Source organism: Citrus sinensis, chromosome 2, assembly GCF_022201045.2.
Source record: "Citrus sinensis cultivar Valencia sweet orange chromosome 2, DVS_A1.0, whole genome shotgun sequence".
Taxonomy (NCBI): Eukaryota; Viridiplantae; Streptophyta; class Magnoliopsida; order Sapindales; family Rutaceae; genus Citrus; species Citrus sinensis.
This window is the reverse complement of record NC_068557.1, coordinates 11,415,337-11,433,798: the sequence shown is the minus strand read 5'-3', so window position 1 is coordinate 11,433,798 and position 18,462 is coordinate 11,415,337. Positions and strand designations below refer to the sequence as shown.

The window sequence follows — 18,462 nt, the reverse complement described above, 5'->3', positions numbered from 1 at the left end:
CCCGTGTGATTTTCTAACAATCTGTGATTACTCGGAGAGAATCATAAACTAAATACTAATATATAAAAATAGAATACAAACACACACACTATAAAGAAAATCCTGAGTCCTCACAAAATCATTCACACCAAAATTATAGGGAAAATTTACTAACACTAGAGCATGAGGTCACCTTTCAGAGTCCCACAAAGTCATCAAAATATTCTACACAAAGTACATGAAATGTTTTAGCAGTTTTCTTATGCTTATCATCTTTCTCTTTTCCCCTAGATTACGTACAAAATGAACAATATGGCGCAATAGAAATAGCATAAAAGATAGAAAACAATTTGCAAGGACAAAGGAAAAAAAAAAACCGTCGTATGCTGCTCCCTCTTGTCACACTTTTGAGATGCACCCATGAATTTTTAACCACCATATCATATCCATCTTAGACGCCAGCATTAGGTAGTTTTAGAAACAGCAAAACCATTTTTTCTGCATCAACGACAATAGTAAATAAAATTCACGATTATTTCTGTTGCTTGTGGATGCGAGAAAGAGAATTAAACGGAATAGAAAATGTGACTGCTGGTACCGTCGGAGTATGTTGATATTGTTCATCAGGTACCCTTGCAACGTTCCTCTGTGACGGCGGCCTTGCCACAGCTGCATTAGCGACGTTTGATTTCTTTTCATCTCTAGCTTTGCTGAATATCACTGTGAATCCTTCAGCTGATGCAGGATTGTTCACATCCCACTCGCCAAATTTTGGCAGAGGCCGTCCTTTACCCTGCTGCTGTTTTGCACAAATTTGACCATAACATCTGCGTTAAATAATAATAATAATAATGAAACAAATGGCAGAGGGAAAGGAGAGAGGGGTTACCGTGGCCATGAATGCAGATTTGAGGAGCTTCCCGGTTGAGAAAAAAGGGAAATGAAGAGGTAAGAAGAGGGAAAGAAGAAAGAGAGGAAGATAAAAGAAAGCAAAAATGAGAAAAACAGAAAGACGAGAGAGCGATTATTAAGGCCTACGTGATTGGTAGGTAATTGTTGCATGCATACGTAGCTGTATCCGAACTGTAAACTTTTTAAGTGTTTATTGCGGTAATTTATCTGTATATAATTAGTATTTATTTTGTCTATTGATTACCTTTCTGTCGATTGTTATAACTTCAAAATTGTACAATCTATTTTCTCAGTGGATTAATCTCCTCGGTACTCATTTATTTGTGTGATTATTTTTTCCAATAAGCATAAATATGACAATAAAAATGACTATAACATGATTAAACTTAAAAGTAGTAGGCCCTTTTCCTTTCTTTTTCTTTTTTTTTTTAATATTACACTTCGATATAAATATCAGGAGCCTAGGCGAAACCCAATATCGGGACCTGAAGCCTCGGTTAGTAGGGCATAGTAATAATAGGACCCAAAATTAAGGCTAGTGCGGTCTAGTCTAAGGTTGGCAATGTGATAAAATAGGATGAGACGAAATTTGTTAATTTTATTCTTATTTCGTATATGCAAGTGAAATGAAAAATTATTTCATTTCTGCCTCTTTATATTTTTTAAGACAAAATTTGTCCTAATTTTATTCCGTTAAATATCATGTCTCATCCCATTATCATGAACAATTCATAATATAAATAAACAAATTTTGAAATTTTTTCTTTAATGATTATCATAATTCAATAGCAAAAATCTTGAATAAATACAAAATAGAATAATTAAATAATAATTTTATTTTAACTACATGTATGTTCGAAAGTAATTTTATGCTAATATTTTTTAATTGTCTGTTCGCTTCCATTGCATATTAATGTTAAGAATAATGCTTCAATTTATATTTTGACCATAAAAAATATAAAAAAATAATTTTAATTGTGGCTTCTGGTTAACACTTCACTTTCTAATTATATTACTTTTATTATTTAATTTTAGCCTTTAGATTTCAACTTTGAATATTACTTAAGTTAAATTATAAAATAATTAAATTTTTTTCACTTTTGCTATAAAATTATAAGTTTTTATCATGTTAGATGTGGTAATTATTAGTGGAATAGGTTTTTACACTGTTAGGTGCGGTAATTGTTAGTGGTATAAGTTGGGTGTTCTTTAATGAATTGAGTTAGGTTTATGTTTGGGTAATGGAACAAATGTATGGTCATAAAATTACTGGCTTTGTTTATGTGTGTGGTGGGGATTGATCATGAACTAATATAAATGGAGAGGGGGGAAAACTCTTCTATACACTCTTGTATACCTTCCTTCACTTCTTTCTCTCTAAATTTTCCTCTCTCCTAATGGAATAAAATTTTTGTAATTAAAATTATTGGTGCAAGATATTTGGTAATAGTTGGTTTGTCAAAACCCAAATACTACATTGGAATCCAATCTTAATGCGTTACAATGGTGTAACTTGTACAACGCAATAAAACGTGCGTAAGTGAAAAATATATGGTTGTTACTCCAATACTAATTATAAATAGAGAATACTAATTATAAATAGAGAATACTGATGATAGATAGGTATGTTTAAAGTGAACTAACAGTACAACGTGTATAATTGCATGTCCCAATGTAGAAATAGGTAACTAACTATGCAGTAACAAAATTCTAAGAATTACCTGTAAATATTTGATTAAAGATTCTATTAATCTATTATGAATATGAACATGTGATATTAGATGCTCGGGTAAAAGCCCATTTAGTCCCTATATTTTAAGGTTAGTGTCCGTTTAATCCCCGTATTTTTTAAAATGCCTCGAAACATCCATACCATTAAAGTATTGATTCCCATACCGTTACTTTTTATTTCTTTTGGCTTACTTTTACAATATTACCCTTTTATAATAATTTTTGTGTTTGGACATTAATAAAAAAAAAATAATTAAATTACCAATTTAACCCTAAAAAAATTATATTAATTTTTAATTGTCAAAAATTGTATGCAAACTATCAAGTATTCAAATGGTGCTTGGAAAAAAATTAATATAATTTTTAGGGTTAAATTAGTAATTTAATTATTTTCTTTTTATTAATGTCCAAAAAAATTATTATAAAAGGGTAATATTGTAAAAGTAAGCCAAAAGACATAAAAAGTAATGGTAGGGGTATCAATATTTTAACGGCAGGGTGTTTCGAGGCATTTTAAAAAATACAGGGACTAAATGGATACTAATATTAAAATATAAAGACTAAATGATCTTTTACCCTTAGATGCTCTGTACTAATCTCAACCGACGTACAATAATCATTAAAAGTGTTGACTTAAAGAATCTTACAAAACTTAATTTTGATGATAAAATAAAGTTTTTATAATTTAAACTTAATTTTGATGATAAAATAAAGATTTTATAATTTATTTTTTTTTAAAATTATTAGCGTAAAGCACATATTTCTTTTATCGAGAAGAAGATAGACATATTTTATAACAAAAGAAAATTTCTCCAAATTCGTGGCTTAAAAAAAAAAATCTATTAACCTTAACTAAGAGCATAAATTGAAAAAAGTGATGATATAGCACAAATTTTTATACAAATTGATATGATATTAATTTATTAATTAAATAAAAATATAAAATAATATAAATAAATCATATAAGTAAAGACGTAAAATAATATTTAATTTAATTAATTTTATCATATCACACTAATTTATACAAAATAATCTCGCCACATACTGTATGTACGTAATCACGTCACCATAAAACCAAAACCAAAAGTATGGCGAGCACGCGCCTAGAAACGTATAGAAATAATCAAAAACATCAAACAACTGTCAACGAAGCCAACCACGTTAAGCCCATTGAGCCAACGATCCATAAGCCGCCACGTCCTCTATCCCCAAACAATCGCGCCTCCACAGTGCCCTATATATAACTTTTTGGTCATTTTAGTATTTTACCATTTCTTCCAACCCCCCCCCCCCCCCACCCAAAAAAAAAACACAAACAAAGAGAAAACAATCTCGTATTCTCGTATCCAAAGCAATGGCGACCGGTCTAATTCGGCGAGCGATTTCATCTTCCCACGCCGCGGCGGCAGTGGCTCAGCCGGCTAGGTTACTGACGGCTCGGCTCCACGCGTCGGAAGCGGAGGCGCAGAAGGTGGAGCCGAAGGCAAGCGCGAACACGGAGACGAAGAAGTTTCAAATCTACCGATGGAACCCCGACAGCCCATCGAAGCCGGAGCTTAAGGAGTTCAAGATCAATCTGAAGGAGTGTGGGCCCATGGTTCTGGACGCTCTGATCAAAATCAAGAGCGAGATCGATCCTTCCTTGACCTTCCGCCGATCTTGCCGCGAGGGGATTTGCGGCTCGTGCGCGATGAACATCGACGGCTGTAACGGACTCGCGTGTCTGACGAAGATTTCGCCGTCGGGATCAGCATCGACGATAACGCCGTTACCGCACATGTTCGTGATAAAGGACTTGGTGGTGGATATGACTAATTTTTACAACCAGTACAAAAGTATAGAGCCGTGGCTGAAGAGGAAGAACCCGCCGCCCATGCCGGGGAAGGAGATTCCGCAGAGTAAGAAGGACAGGGCCAAGCTGGATGGGATGTACGAGTGTATTCTGTGCGCCTGCTGTAGCACATCTTGCCCCAGTTATTGGTGGACCTCTGAAGCCTATTTGGGCCCCGCTGCTTTGCTTCATGCTAATAGGTATTTAATGGCCGCTTGAATTTCTTTTTTTATGTTTTTATTTGCTTCCAAGTTTTTGTGGATATTATTGGGTTTGAAAGTTATTCGTTGATTGATACATGGGATGCTCTAATTTCCTATTATTCTAGCTACATATGGAAAGGTGATTAGTTTTTGGAATATGCAAAGATATAGAATCTTGATAACTATGAAATCTAATTGTTTTGGAACATTTACTAATGCTCTGTTTGCGAAAAGCTTTAAATACTGGATTTTGACGTCATTTTTTCCAAAGTAATTAGGGACTTACTTTCCTAATAGGAACCTCTGATTCTAGCTATTGAACAGAGGTAGCATGTTTTGATTAGTGCTTGTGGCTTCAGTACCTAGGATGGTCAATATAGTTTTTCAATTAGGTCTCCTATGTCCTTTAACTTTAAGTTTAAGCTACTTTTCGTGTAGATTATTATGTTTACTTTCAAGTTTCTACTTGAATTCTCAGTATCGGACTGTCGAACTTGCTTTAACTAGCTTGGATGCCAGACAATGGGGAAGAATATGCTGCTAAAATGAATCTTGTTTGTAGAATCTTCTCAGCTGTGGTAAAGGTGTTAAAAAATTTCATGGATTTTGAAATTCTTGTTCAAACTTCATGAATATATCTCTCTACATATATGATTGTTCTTTTGGGTGGACTAAGATTTGTACATATAAGAGCGCATGGTTTCTTTCATCATTGATGTGTGCCATGGCCTTCTGATGATTCTCTGCCACAACTACGTAAGTTGAGGAAGTAATTAACCTGTACTTATACATCACTAACGTCACACTGAGCCAGGGTGCTGTTCCATTTTCCCTTTTCTGTTTGGAAAATTTGCTGGGGCCTATTTTTCTTGTATGCGAGGAGCATTTTTTTTTCATTCTATGAAGAAAACTCTTATGTGCTGTGGCTATCTTTTACCTGTATTTAGAGACCTTTGTAACTATGTTGGTTCATGCAGGTGGATAAGTGATAGCCGTGATGAATATACCAAGGAACGTCTGGAAGCAATAGATGATGAGTTTAAGCTGTATCGCTGCCATACCATATTGAACTGTGCCCGTGCCTGCCCCAAGGGCTTGAACCCTGGAAAGCAGATAATAAATATCAAGCAACTTCAGCTAAAACGGTGATCATGCCTAAGAGTCAAGTTTTGTGAATCAAGATGGTGTGGATTTGGCCAGTTAGTTACCTGCCAACTATATGGTTTGAGTTAATAATTTGCACATTGCTTGTATTATTCATCCCATTTGTACTTAGATTGGGATCAAATTTGAAGCTTCTTGTCTTTTTTATGCCTAATAATAATTTATAAAACTTATTGGATCCGTACTTTCTTCAATCAGGTGAAAAACAAATAAACATTACTGTTTTTGACCGAGTATACACAAATTACTGGTCGATGTGGTAAGCCAATTAGCTATTTACTGTTTGGGGTAGTGTTTTGATGAGCTAGTTGTGTAGTTACCATACTTTTCCATTCACCAGTTCCATTTGATGAGCTTTGTACCTCTTTTGGCCTTAAGTTTCTCCTCCAGACTGGAATGGGAATAAACATATTGTTCAATTGTTCTGTATTAATGTATTTCTTTCTTTTTCTTTAAAATGAATTGTTATGTCAAACAAACGGTTAATGCAGGAGTAGCACAAGTCTTTCAAATTTCTATTCTTGGTTTCGAGGGATGTTTCAGACTTATTCCAACATCTTAATCACCCAACAGTTAATCTTTGCACACCATATATGATGACCGTTGGTTGGAGAGAAGCACAGTGATATTATATGCTCCAAAAAACAAATAAGATCGTTGTTGATGAGCATTTTTAATTGATGCAACATTCTCAACCCATATGATTACCGTGATTCATTTTGTATTACTGAAATGGAAAGAGAACAATCTACAATCAGCAGAGACAAAATCCATGTGTTCAGGCAGCTATGGAGTGAACCATTCTTTTACTGATAAAACATTTTTAAAGAGTAATTTATAATTTGCAAGCATATCATATTTGGTTAGGTGTTTCATAACCTGTACTTGAGCAGGCAACAGCCTTTATAAACTGCTTGTAATGGGTGAAGAACCCAGCAGCTACAATGATGAAGAAATTGTTGGTGGTAACTTGGTTTTCTGTCTTCTTGTTCTTCACGGAATTTGGTATCAATTTTGTTCATGCAAGCGCTCGGCTTTCATTTGGCGTAAAACCTCAGGAACTTGAGCGTCCTCAGTATGTTACTGTTATAGGTGATGTAGCTGAAACGTCTCATCCTTTTGGAGTAATGCTTTAGATTCATCAACCTGATTGTCCTGACAGGGATGAAAGAAATTGAATGGTTTTCTCAAAAGTGCTCACATTATGAGATGCAAATTCGAAAGACAGATTGATAACAACTCGTTTTCTTTTCTTTTTTCCTTTTTTTTTTTCAGTAGGGTGCAACAATGACTGTGATACAGCTTGTTGCAACTGCAACATTGAGAAACTACCCCCGTTATGCGAACAATGCTGCCAAGAAGAAACTTGAGATACTGGTATGCTGTCTGGATTTTCGCGTGTAGGCTCCACTTTGGAAATATTAAGCATCTCTTGTCTTTGTTGAAGATATTACATTTTCCTTTTCAATTGCTTTATCATGAAGTCTCTGCTGTTGAAAGATGCTTTTAATAGTCCTCAAATCTCTCCATCTTTCAGGCAGTACTCGCATTTTACGGAGACACAACTGGTGGAGTAAGGCAATAAGCAACACAAAGAATGATTCAAATTTCTTGAATTTTGTGTAAATTCTCAATTACTAAGCTAAAATAAACACAGTAATGGTAATATAACTTATTCCTATTCTCATCTACGACTAAGGTAATTAACTTATTCTAATTTTCATTTTCTATTCCAATTATAGTCCATTCTGATTCCAGTCAAAATACCAATTAGCACATCTTAAATAAGATGTAGTATATTGGAGGCTAACATGCGAACAAGATGTTTTTGTATGTTGAGGGTGGCATTTGTTTTTGGGAAATTTACAAAAATAACTATAAAACTTTTAATTTTTTAAATTTAACCTCTCAAATTTTTTCTTATCATAATTAGCCAAATATTTGTTTTTTTGGACCAAATAGTTATCATCACTTTCAACAAATTTGAAAATAATGCCACTCTTTTAAATTCTAGGCTTTACTTAACACTCTAAAAAAAACCTTAACATTCTTAACACTCTAAAAAACATCATCACTCTCAGTATAACAAGGGATATAAAATGCATTAATTGGAGAGCATATTAAGAGTTAGTATATGTTCTTACACTATGAATTTTTAACGTATTAGGGTTTAGATTCAAAATTGATGTGAGTTTTGTTGTAAATGTTACTATTTTTCAGTCGCAAAGTAATGTGATTTATTAAAGTACTTAGATTTGAGTTGAGAAATAAAAAAAATCATTGAAAATAGTAGAATTCCGAACTAAAAACAAAACCTAGGTTATGTGTGACAGGTTGGGCGATAGGTGCCTTCGCACATAAGTACCACTGTAGTTATGAGTGATAGGCACCTGTTGCCTTGTTTGTTGCACATAATTCAACATGTCACACATAATCATAGTATATGCGACAATAATTTTTTGAGGTCATAACTTAGGCTACACATATCCATTTTAGGCGTACAATATACTTTTTGGAAGTTTTCAATGAGACGAATAAAACCCAACACTTTTTTTTGTTCTACCCTACGGTCAAACAAAAAATTTACCTCAATTTAAGTGTGACAAGCACATAATGTTGCCTATTGCTCATAATCATAGTTTGTGTGACATCCATTTAAAATGTGTTGCATATTCATTTTATTATATTTTGTAGTATGTAACCATATTTTTTTAAAAAAAATAATTCTCTCACCAACCGTCGCAACACAATTGAAGCACAAGTAAATCCATTAAGTTTGAAATATATTAAAAAAACATAAATATTGTTACACAATATAAAACATGATAAAGTGAATATACAACACATTTTACATGGATGTCACACAAACTGTGATTATGTACGACAAGCAACTTTATGTGCGGCAGGTGCTTGTCGCCCATAAATTCAAATAAATTTTTGGTTTGACCATGGGATAGAATAGGAAAAAAAAAGTTTTTGGGTTTGATTTGTCTCATCGCAAGCTTCGAAATGATAAAATATATACCCAAATAGACATGCGTAACCTAAGTTATGGCCTCCAAAAAGTATCATTGCACATATTATGATTATATGCGACAAACTGAATGATGTGCGATGGGTTAGGAGATAGGTGCTTGTCGCACATAATACAGTGGTACTTATGTGTGACAGGCACATGTTGCCCAACCTGTTACACATAATTCAGCTTGTCGCACATAACTTGGGTTTCGTTCTTACCTTGAATTTCTATTGTTTTCAATAATTTTTTTAATCTCTCAACTTAAATCTAGGTACTTGAACAAATCATATTATTTTATGACTGAAAAATAACAATATTTACAACAAAACCCACATCAATTTCGAATCTAAACCCTAAACTTAATACATTAAAAACCCATAGTGTAAGAACATACTTTAACTTTTAAGATGGTCTCCAATTGATGACTGAAAGTGATGAGATTTGTTGAGAGTGTTAAGAGTATTGAGGTTTGTTGAGAGTGTTAAATAAAACCTCAAAATTTGTATGAGTGGCATTGTTTGGAAATTTGTTCAAAGTAATGAGGGCTATTTGGTTCAAAAAACTAGTATTCAGTTAGTTATTATAAGAAAAAATTTGAGGGGTCAAATTAAAAAAGCTGAAAAGTTTTATGATTATTTTTGTAAATTTCTCGTTGTCTTTTTATTTAAAATCCAAATAGACCACAATTAGTATAAATTTTAAATAGAACTGAATGTGTAAATCTGGATGACATGTTTTGTTATATGAATAGATAAAAATAAGTATTAAATTATTTTTTTTATTTAAAAAATCTGAAATCTAATATTTTACATTTGTGCCCTTACAATTTATAAAGTTAAACAAACAATAGGCATATTAAAGAATATAAATAAGATAATACATTATTATAACATAATCATATTCAATTGAATACAATCCTTTAATATTCTAAATTAGTATATTTTAATCAATTTTATTGTTATTTATAATGTTTTATATAAAAATATTTAAAAAAATTATAAAGATTAATAATACTAATTTGACGAAAATGAAAATATAAAAATAATAATAGTTTACCACTATATTAATTACCACAAGTTATAGAGAAGAGTAACAATGTTAATTATTAAATTTTATTTAGGTAAGGATGAAAATTAATTAATCAGATAAGATATTCTGAAAAAAATCTTGTAATGATGTCATTTAGATGTTCTAAATTAAATAAAAAGTTTAAAAAATTGAGTTAATAATTTAATGGCTAAATTTTTTTTATTAAATTAAAAAAATAAATTTAATGATTAACTGAATAAAATTAAGTGAATTAAATATTAAGTCAGAAAAAAGAAAAAAAGAAAAAAAGAGCAGTCCCAACGTCCCTAAGACTAAAAGAGTACCGCTCAAAAGTAACTAAATAAAAAGATGGCTAGGGAGAAATAGCGAATGGATGTAATTGGGCCTCACCAGTTCGCACGCCTCTATCTCTCACCATATATATATATATATATGGAACTGTCTATGGTACAGATTCTGTTACAAACATCCCCCGTCATCCCACCATCCGATCTTCTATTGTTTAGTTTCTCACTCCACATCCAACGGCTGATGCTGCAGTCTGTAGCTTACAGATTCTGTAAGCTAGTCAAGTCCTATATATATATATATTTTTTTTTCGCTTTTTACATATTATATTGTAACAGGTGAATATCAGCCCACGTGTCTAGCCTGAGATACCATCAGTCCGTAGCATCAATTTATTTATTTATTTTTTAAATGGAAATAACAGTCATTTTAAAGGTAACTTACAGTAAACTCCTATCAGTTTCCAAAATATAAAATTGACTAATAAAATTGCATGATCGATCAATTAAATCCTTCCTAATTTCTCAATAGCTAAATCCTAATTTTTTTTTGTCTCCTAAAATTACTGTCCATATTAAAATAATTGGCTAAGAATTCTTGCTTGCCTAATTGTAAATAGCCTCAAGACTATGGAACAAAAGAATTATTTCGTACCTGTATTGAGCTATTAACTGTGATTCTGATGTATAGAGGAATGGAATGGGATATGAGAAAATCTAAATGATTTTTGAAGAGGTAATAATTAAAGTTGATATGGGATTCAAATATCATACCAGAATGGAAAACAATAATCATGCCAGAATTAAAAAAGCAATAATTAACAACAATAATAATAACAATATCTTCCTAGGACTTAATTTCTTAATCGTGCAAACTGCAAGATTATTTAAATTAAATAAAAACTACAAAAACTTTACTAAAACTTGTCTATCTAAGTGCTGATTACAACGGGGGATCGCCACCCTTCAACTTATTTTTAAAAAGCATCCAAGCTCAAACGGCAAGGGATTGATTATTTAGCAGCAGGGTTTTGAGAAACATAAGCTTAATATCATGCTGATATCGGCACAGGATTAATAAACAGAGAAGCAATAAAATCTTTCAGCACTTCGGCAAAAGTGTAGCCATCGTCATACTTGTAAGTGACATCTGCATCCCTCGTAAGATTGAGAATTCGCATAAGGAGTGGCATTGGCACAACAGTTGGTCGTAGGCAATCCTCATTTATATCCTTCCATGCATTTGAAACTTGTTTCCGGAGCTCATTGTATGCTTCCTCTTCTGTTGCTTCATATTGTTTCATGTAACACTCTACGCTCGAGGCAACGTGCCCTCTGCTTTGTTCAAACTATATGCAAAAACAAAAACACATATATAAATAAATTTTGGTTGAAGAGAAATTATATTAATGGTAGCATTGGCACGATATATATTATATGTTTACCTTGTGAGACATTATGTCATTCATGAGTCTGTTAACTACAGAAGAAGCCCTAATAGATCTAGGATTGCTGAATAACCATTCAAAAGATTCTTTAGTTACAATGTCTCCCATGCCAACAAAAGATATGGTTGACAACATTAGGCTGGCAGAGGTAATCAATGCAACTGCCATGTACTCATCCACTGTCGGTACATAATTCTGATGACACCATTTGGCTTCAAATAAGTAATGCTTAACAAGATTCTTCATCTGGTCATGAGAAACCAAATATATCAGATCGTTGTAGCAATTAAGAATGAATTTATGCCTGATATCAATTTTTAATGAAATATTGAGGAGTACTTACCGCTTCTTTTGCATAATGGAGTCGATATAACTTTCCCTGAGAGGCCAAATCTTTCTCTACTTCATTGTAAACATCAATAAGGGCCCTATAACACAGTTTCATATACTCAGGAAGTTGATCTATGGCGTTGATATCCCACCTGAGAAAGAAATTGCTAGCCCATATCAATAATCGGAATTTAACAAAAATATACCAAATCTTGAGCATGAGATCTGAAATTAAATATGAGCGATTCGAACCTTTCAATAGCTGAAGTAAAAAGCTCAAGTTCTTCAATTTTCCCATACACATCATAGATGTCATCAATAATAGAAGTCAAAGAAAGCACTTTCGTAAATAGTCTTCTAGCAAATGAATATTGGGGCTCGAAATATACTCCTATTACCCAAAAGTAGAGCTCTGCAACTCTATCTCTTATGAAAGGCAGCTTATGCGTAAAGTCTAATTCTTTCCACCACCTAAATGAGACAACCATTTAGAAATTAATATTCCTTCAAAATAGGAAAGCTTAATTAAATTTACGGAATTGAAATAATTTTTAGAGCTTAGTTATTTACCTTGAAATATCACCGAGTTCCTTCTGGTGAAGCTTTTGCAATTTGTTAAAATCTAACTTTGCAAAGGTTAACAGAGCTTCGTTGTGGGAAGATTCTTCTTGATAGATAGGAATGTGCTGTCTTGCCTCAAGCCTTTGTAGGCCCTTGTGGATAGGCTGAACTAAGGCATGTTTGACTTGTTCAGCAAGTGGGGACCTGATTTGATGAGTCGCTATTGACTCTAGGTGACTAGTGGTGAAAGCAAGCGCTTCATCTAGTATATTTTCTTCATGAACCCTGAGATGCGTAGCTTCACACAAGCTTAACATTCCTCGAACATCTTTTGCAAGAGATGCCTTAAATTTCCCATCGCTGCCTTTGAACGTATTGAACACATCTGCTACCCCATTGAAAGATTAGTGCATCAAATGATTTCTGTTTTTGAATTTCATTTTTACTATTTTATACAAACATTCTTTTTGTAGCAATGACAATTAATAAGAATTTTTTGAATTGCTTTTCCGTGTCTTTCTTTTAGTTTTTTCTCTATTGGTTTCTGATTATGTCCAAATCAAGATAAGCAAATGCTTGATTTTTATTGGTTGGACAAAACTGCTTGTATCCATCGTAGTAGAAACATGTTTTTAGTTTTTTCTTTTTTTGGGGGGGAAGGTAGACAGCTCTTTACGTAAATTATAAAAGTAGAAAAGACAGTCAGAAGTACTAAGCTTCACCGAGCGGCAGCTCAAATGAGACGATAGCTTGGATGTATTTCTAACTATAAGATATAGTAATGCATGTTCTATGACTTCTCCAAGAGTTTTATTCGTTATGAATTGATTTCCATACATAACTTCTGTTACTTAACGAAATTAAAGGAAAGGCAAGTGAAACTGACATAACACATGTACAAAAGCTGCAAGTTGAGTTTCTCTTGCTCCTAAGACTTGGACATGAGTGGAGATGAAAGGGTTTTTACTAGGTATTTAAGAAGAGGAATAGGTGAGAAAAATACATACCAGCGGAAATTCTATAGCCATTTTGTCTGAACAATCGAAACTGAAGAGCGATATAATAGAGCTTATCATTTTCATTATCCCAAAGATCACCGTCTCGGTAAGCCTTGTGCATCTTTCAAGATTTCATCAATCTCACTTTCAAAATGGTAAGACACTCCTAACCGCTGAATTGCATCTATCAATTCAAGTGTATGTGAAGCCTTGTTAAGAGCTTTTAGCATTCTTCTAATTTCTTTCTTCAGCTCTAGATGCTTTAGACTTCAATCATCGGTTTCCTAACGAGATAGAAATTTGAAGAAACGAAGCTATTAGCGGGGAATGGAAACATTTTAGACTATGTGGATATTATCCGACGTCTCTACCACTACTAGAAAAATGGGCTTTACTGACACCAATTTAGTGTCAGTAATTACTTTTGCTGACACTTGTTAATTGTGTCAGTAATGCTCAAGCCAGAACACACTGACACTAATCTTTGGTGTCAGTGATTTTTGCGTCAGTATTTTGTGTCACTATAGTATCACCACCATAGTGATACTATGATGTTAGTATCAGTTGATACTATTTTTATGTCAGTATTTTGTGTCACTAGAGAGTCACAAGGATAGTGACTCAATCGCGTTAGCATTTAATGATACTATTTACATGTCACTGATTTATGTGACTACAGTATCAGGAATCCACTGACTCAGTAACATCAAAAATTCTTATCGTCATTTAAATAATTAGTGTCAGTATTAACGGTGCTATACCAGTTGTGTTTTATTTTTTTTAATGACATTATTCATGTTTATTTTACAATTAAAATAAACCCAAAATATATTAAACATACCAAATCTTGTAATGCAATTCACATAATACACATTTCAAATACATCAGTTAAATTAAAATAGTTCAAATACATCATTGTTTGGGGGTAAAAAACATGTTCAAGTACAAAATTAAGCTTTGAACAAGTAGTATACACGATAAAGTACTAAATTAATTTCGGAAAATTTAGCCAAGAAGAAAAAACAGATAACAATGTCACTGATTTTGGAGTCACTGATTTTGGAGTCCGCATATGCCTTCATTTTTTTTTTCCACCTACAAGTATATAAAATCAATTAGCACACCACAAAAAAATAAATCACAGATTTGTTTTAAGGAAAAATAATCATAAATTACTTGTATGTTTGATGAGCATAATTTATATACATATTTTACCATTTATTATATAATTGCTAGTTAATTTTATTTATTATTTTTAATTAATTGAATTATTTTATTGAATAGAGAATTAATTGGAGATTATGGATGAAAAGTACATAAAGAATAGTAAATGGATAGCATTAAAGATCAAGTCAATTTGTGGGGGCAATTAAATAGATGTGTATGAAATTCAATCCGAAGAAGCTGAAGCCAATAAAGTGAATTCTCCATGCTAGTGCAAACAAAGAAGAAATTTAAAGCTAAAGTGGCCAGCACGTGGAAAGCAAATGCATGGCATTCTAATATTTGGAAGCAATTTAAAGGGACCCACACTTGGCTTTCATAAATACAAAAGGAATCCTAAAGCAATTCTAAGAGTGATCACGTGTGAGAGCAAATCAAGTAAAAGGCCAAGCCTTTTGGCTTTAGGATTTAAGAGGTGGGGTCCATTTTAAATATTATAAAAGAGAGTTTTTGCTTTTAGAGGGAGTGGCTGGACGGAAAGAAGAAGAGAGAGCTGCCAGTGGAGGAGAATTCGGCTTTGGAAGAGAGCAATCCGCAGCAGTAATATTTCGGCTTCCCATGGCTGATTTTATTTCTTTTGTTGCTCTCAATTTAAGTATGTCTAGCTAATTTTCTTACACTGAGGTTAAGGATGAAACCCTATTTAATAAAATAATTATCTTTTTATTTAATTAATTCCCTATATATGTTCTTTGATGATTATGGTTTTTATTTCACATGATTAATTAGATGTTAATAAAATCTTTTCATCAATTCTGTCATGCATTATTGATTGTTATGATTAATATTCGATTAATTCTATGCTTGAATCTATAAAGTTTATACATGATTATCTTTGATTTTATGTCTTTCATTAAATTGTTTACATTGAGTGCTTAGGAAACTTTGACTCTTTGTTATTCAATATGTTTACATGAGATTCTTAGATGTCATATTATTAAGCAGAAAAAGAACCTACATTAGATTTAATTACTTGGGCTTAATTGTTATATCCATGAGATGACATAGATTGATTTCGAGTTGTCACTCTAAAATTGGGGATTAATTAATAATTAGATAATTACTAGTTGAATAGTGGTGGATTCTGAAACCTTGGTAATTCTTATCTTATTGAATTCTCCTTTATTTTAATTGCTTCCTTAGTTTAATTGGTTTAATTTTCTTAAAAACTCAATTTGCTCAACTAGGTTAGAATTAATATTAATTTTAGATTTAAATTAGACTTTTTAATTTATAACAATCCCTGTGGGATCGACCTCGTTACCACTATTCTATTTCTAGATTCGTGCGCTTGCGAGTATATTAAAATTTTCACAACAATGTTACCTCGCGATTGTAGGCTGTAATTAACTTGGCAACGTATGTAGCCCACTGATCACGAAGTCGCGAGAGGTCCTTGACAATGTATTCCTCAACTCCCTTGAACTTTAATTTTAAAACAACAAGTTATTCACCGAAAATCCTTGACTAAACTACTTAATTATCATTCATTTAAATACATTTGTGTGTTAACAATTAAAGCCAACAAATAAACTCCAACAATGTTACTGTTTTATCCAAAATTATATAGGTAAATACTGAACATCCTGATCATGGTAATTCCAAAAAAAAAAACAACTTGTGAACCCCAACAACAATAATATTTGATAGCCGAAGCAACTTGTGAACCCCAACAGTACGCGATTTAATACAAATATGGATGTAGATACAAAACCTTAATTAGGATGACAACTTATCCTCATCAAAGTAAAGTACAAGCAACGACACCATAGCACATCCCCACTAACGACTACTTTGCAACCCAAACAATTGTTTTGTGTTGGGATATGCAGTACATTGTGTATATCCCAAATCCTAATTCATGTCTATATGGATATTCATATAATCTATTCAACAGTATGCAACATAGTCACCATTATAAGTACCCTCACAGTTTATAAAATGCATACAATACGCAATAAAAAGATAACTGTAAAGAAGCACACAGGTGTTTGAGCTGATTCATTTCACAATAAATTAAAACAATATGATACAGTATTGTAAAAATCATTTTCAATACTTACATTATTTTTCAGAACGTTCACATTTGTGATGATATCTTGCATGTATTTCATCACATAGTAACTACATTCAAAGCTGCTCGGCTGCCTCGGACACTACAAGATCAAAATTACATTAATTTTTTACTGTACGTTAACAATAATTAGTTAGGTTTGTCTGATTTTTACCTTGACAGGTATCCATTGAACATTGGCCTTTGTATTAGAATTTAAACTCTGATGTATTCGAATCCCCCTACAATTAAGAGACATAGCTAAAGTTAGCAAATAATTAGCATAAAACATAAAAATAAAACAGCATGATCAAAGATACAAATAACAAACTTAACTGATTGACAATCTGTATTAGCTCTTCATCAGGACTACCTTCCAAAGGATCAAGGTAATAGGTTGTACGTCTCACCATATCAATTGCCAATAACACCCAGTGGGCACTAAACAAAGTAAAAATTGTTCTCACACATGAATTACAAGTAAAAGTGATTAATCTACAAATTAAAGAATATTACTAGCAAATGAAAAAGGTTATACCCAGGGTTATACGGGAATACGATGACTTGTCCCAATTCTGCCAAGCCTAACAGTTTTGAAATGTATTGAGTCCTGTCTTTGAAACTGACCCTTGGATATAGCTTCTCAAAAAGCCCAAACTGAACTGGTTTAGTACTTCCATTGCTCTCCATCTCCTCATACAGGTGTCTAAGAGGAAACAAATATATATAACGAAGTAAGTTTGAATATAGGAAACAAAATAATAGGGCCAAGTTTACTAAAACATAAGTTATGATTTACTGTGCTTGATCCATATGTTAATGATGCAGTTTGAGACCTCTTTAAACTCGATGATTTTAGCACAAATCATTTTGTCCAAGTGTGTTTCCCAAATTTCACCAAAGGTTCTGTGTCATGCCGAATCCTGATCAACCGAGGTAAAGAATTCTCGATGAATATGGTAAACATGTTCATATATTCACTCCTGTCATTCTTTCTTGATCGTGCTGCTGCCCGTGTATTCTTCATACGTACATTGAGGTCTTTTGCTGCTGGTCTGATGACTCGGGGTTCTTTTTTGGCTATTTCTGCTGGTCTGATGACTTGGGGTTCTTTTTTGGCTACTTCTGCTGGTATGATGACTCTGGGTTCTTTTTTGGCTACTTCTGCTGGTCTGATGACTGGTGGTTCTTTGTTGGGTACTTTGTCATGACAGGAGAACTGCTTATCTAGTACTTTAGGAGTTAGTCGAGGAGATCTTCTCGGTGTGGGCTTTGAAGTAATTTCACAGTCTACTTTTTCGAGGGTTTGTTGAGGAGTTGCTTGGGAAATTGTGGCGGGACTGTCCTTGATTTTACTCTTCACAGATTTTGGAGTCGACTTACCCGATGGGAAATCAGCCTTTGCAATAATCAAAATACATACCATTAGTAGTAATACATGCATATACAAATGGAAATAAAATAATGACATGTAACAGGCCATATACCTTTCTTTTTCCAAGAGTTTCAGGGGATTGTTGATCATTGTCAATCTGAACACCAGTGGAAGTTTTGGGCTTAGGAAAGTTAGAACTTCCAACTTCAGTATTGCTGTACGCATTTAACCTTGCATTCATGCGTTCTAATTGAGCAGACATGAATTGGAAACTCTCTTGATACATCTTTCTTTCTC

General features: G+C 33.0%; 2 protein-coding genes and 1 pseudogene across 2 annotated transcripts; 1 reads left to right on the top strand and 2 right to left on the bottom strand.

Moving 5' to 3' along the window:
* Window positions 1–347: 347 nt before the first annotated feature.
* Window positions 348–1,304, bottom strand: LOC127899192 (protein NOI4). The gene is made up of 3 exons (XM_052432472.1): window positions 869–1,304; window positions 578–778; window positions 348–477 (listed from the first exon to the last, which is right to left on the bottom strand). Exons 1-3 carry the CDS (start codon window positions 875–877, stop codon window positions 454–456), a joined length of 234 nt encoding a protein of 77 aa, XP_052288432.1. The 5' UTR covers window positions 878–1,304; the 3' UTR covers window positions 348–453.
* Window positions 1,305–3,906: 2,602 nt separating this feature from the next.
* LOC102624270 (succinate dehydrogenase [ubiquinone] iron-sulfur subunit 2, mitochondrial) lies at window positions 3,907–6,000 on the top strand. Its single transcript, XM_006469879.3, has 2 exons — window positions 3,907–4,653; window positions 5,634–6,000. Exons 1-2 carry the CDS (start codon window positions 3,977–3,979, stop codon window positions 5,803–5,805), a joined length of 849 nt encoding a protein of 282 aa, XP_006469942.1. The 5' UTR covers window positions 3,907–3,976; the 3' UTR covers window positions 5,806–6,000.
* A 4,979-nt stretch (window positions 6,001–10,979) lies between these two features.
* On the bottom strand, window positions 10,980–13,777 carry LOC102624557 ((-)-germacrene D synthase-like; annotated as a pseudogene).
* Between the last annotated feature and the right edge of the window lie 4,685 nt (window positions 13,778–18,462).

What these genes read in the sequence shown, in the direction of transcription:
- LOC102624270 (XM_006469879.3), top strand. Translation starts at nt 3,977, where the DNA reads ATGGCGACCGGTCTAATTCGGCGAGCGATTTCATCTTCCCACGCCGCG. An exon ending in GCTTTGCTTCATGCTAATAG is followed by an intron (nt 4,654 to 5,633) that starts GTATTTAATGGC and finishes TGGTTCATGCAG; the next exon opens with GTGGATAAGTGATAGCCGTG.
- LOC127899192 (XM_052432472.1), bottom strand. An exon ending in AATATCAACATACTCCGACG is followed by an intron (nt 478 to 577) that starts GTACCAGCAGTC and finishes TCGTTGATGCAG; the next exon opens with AAAAAATGGTTTTGCTGTTT.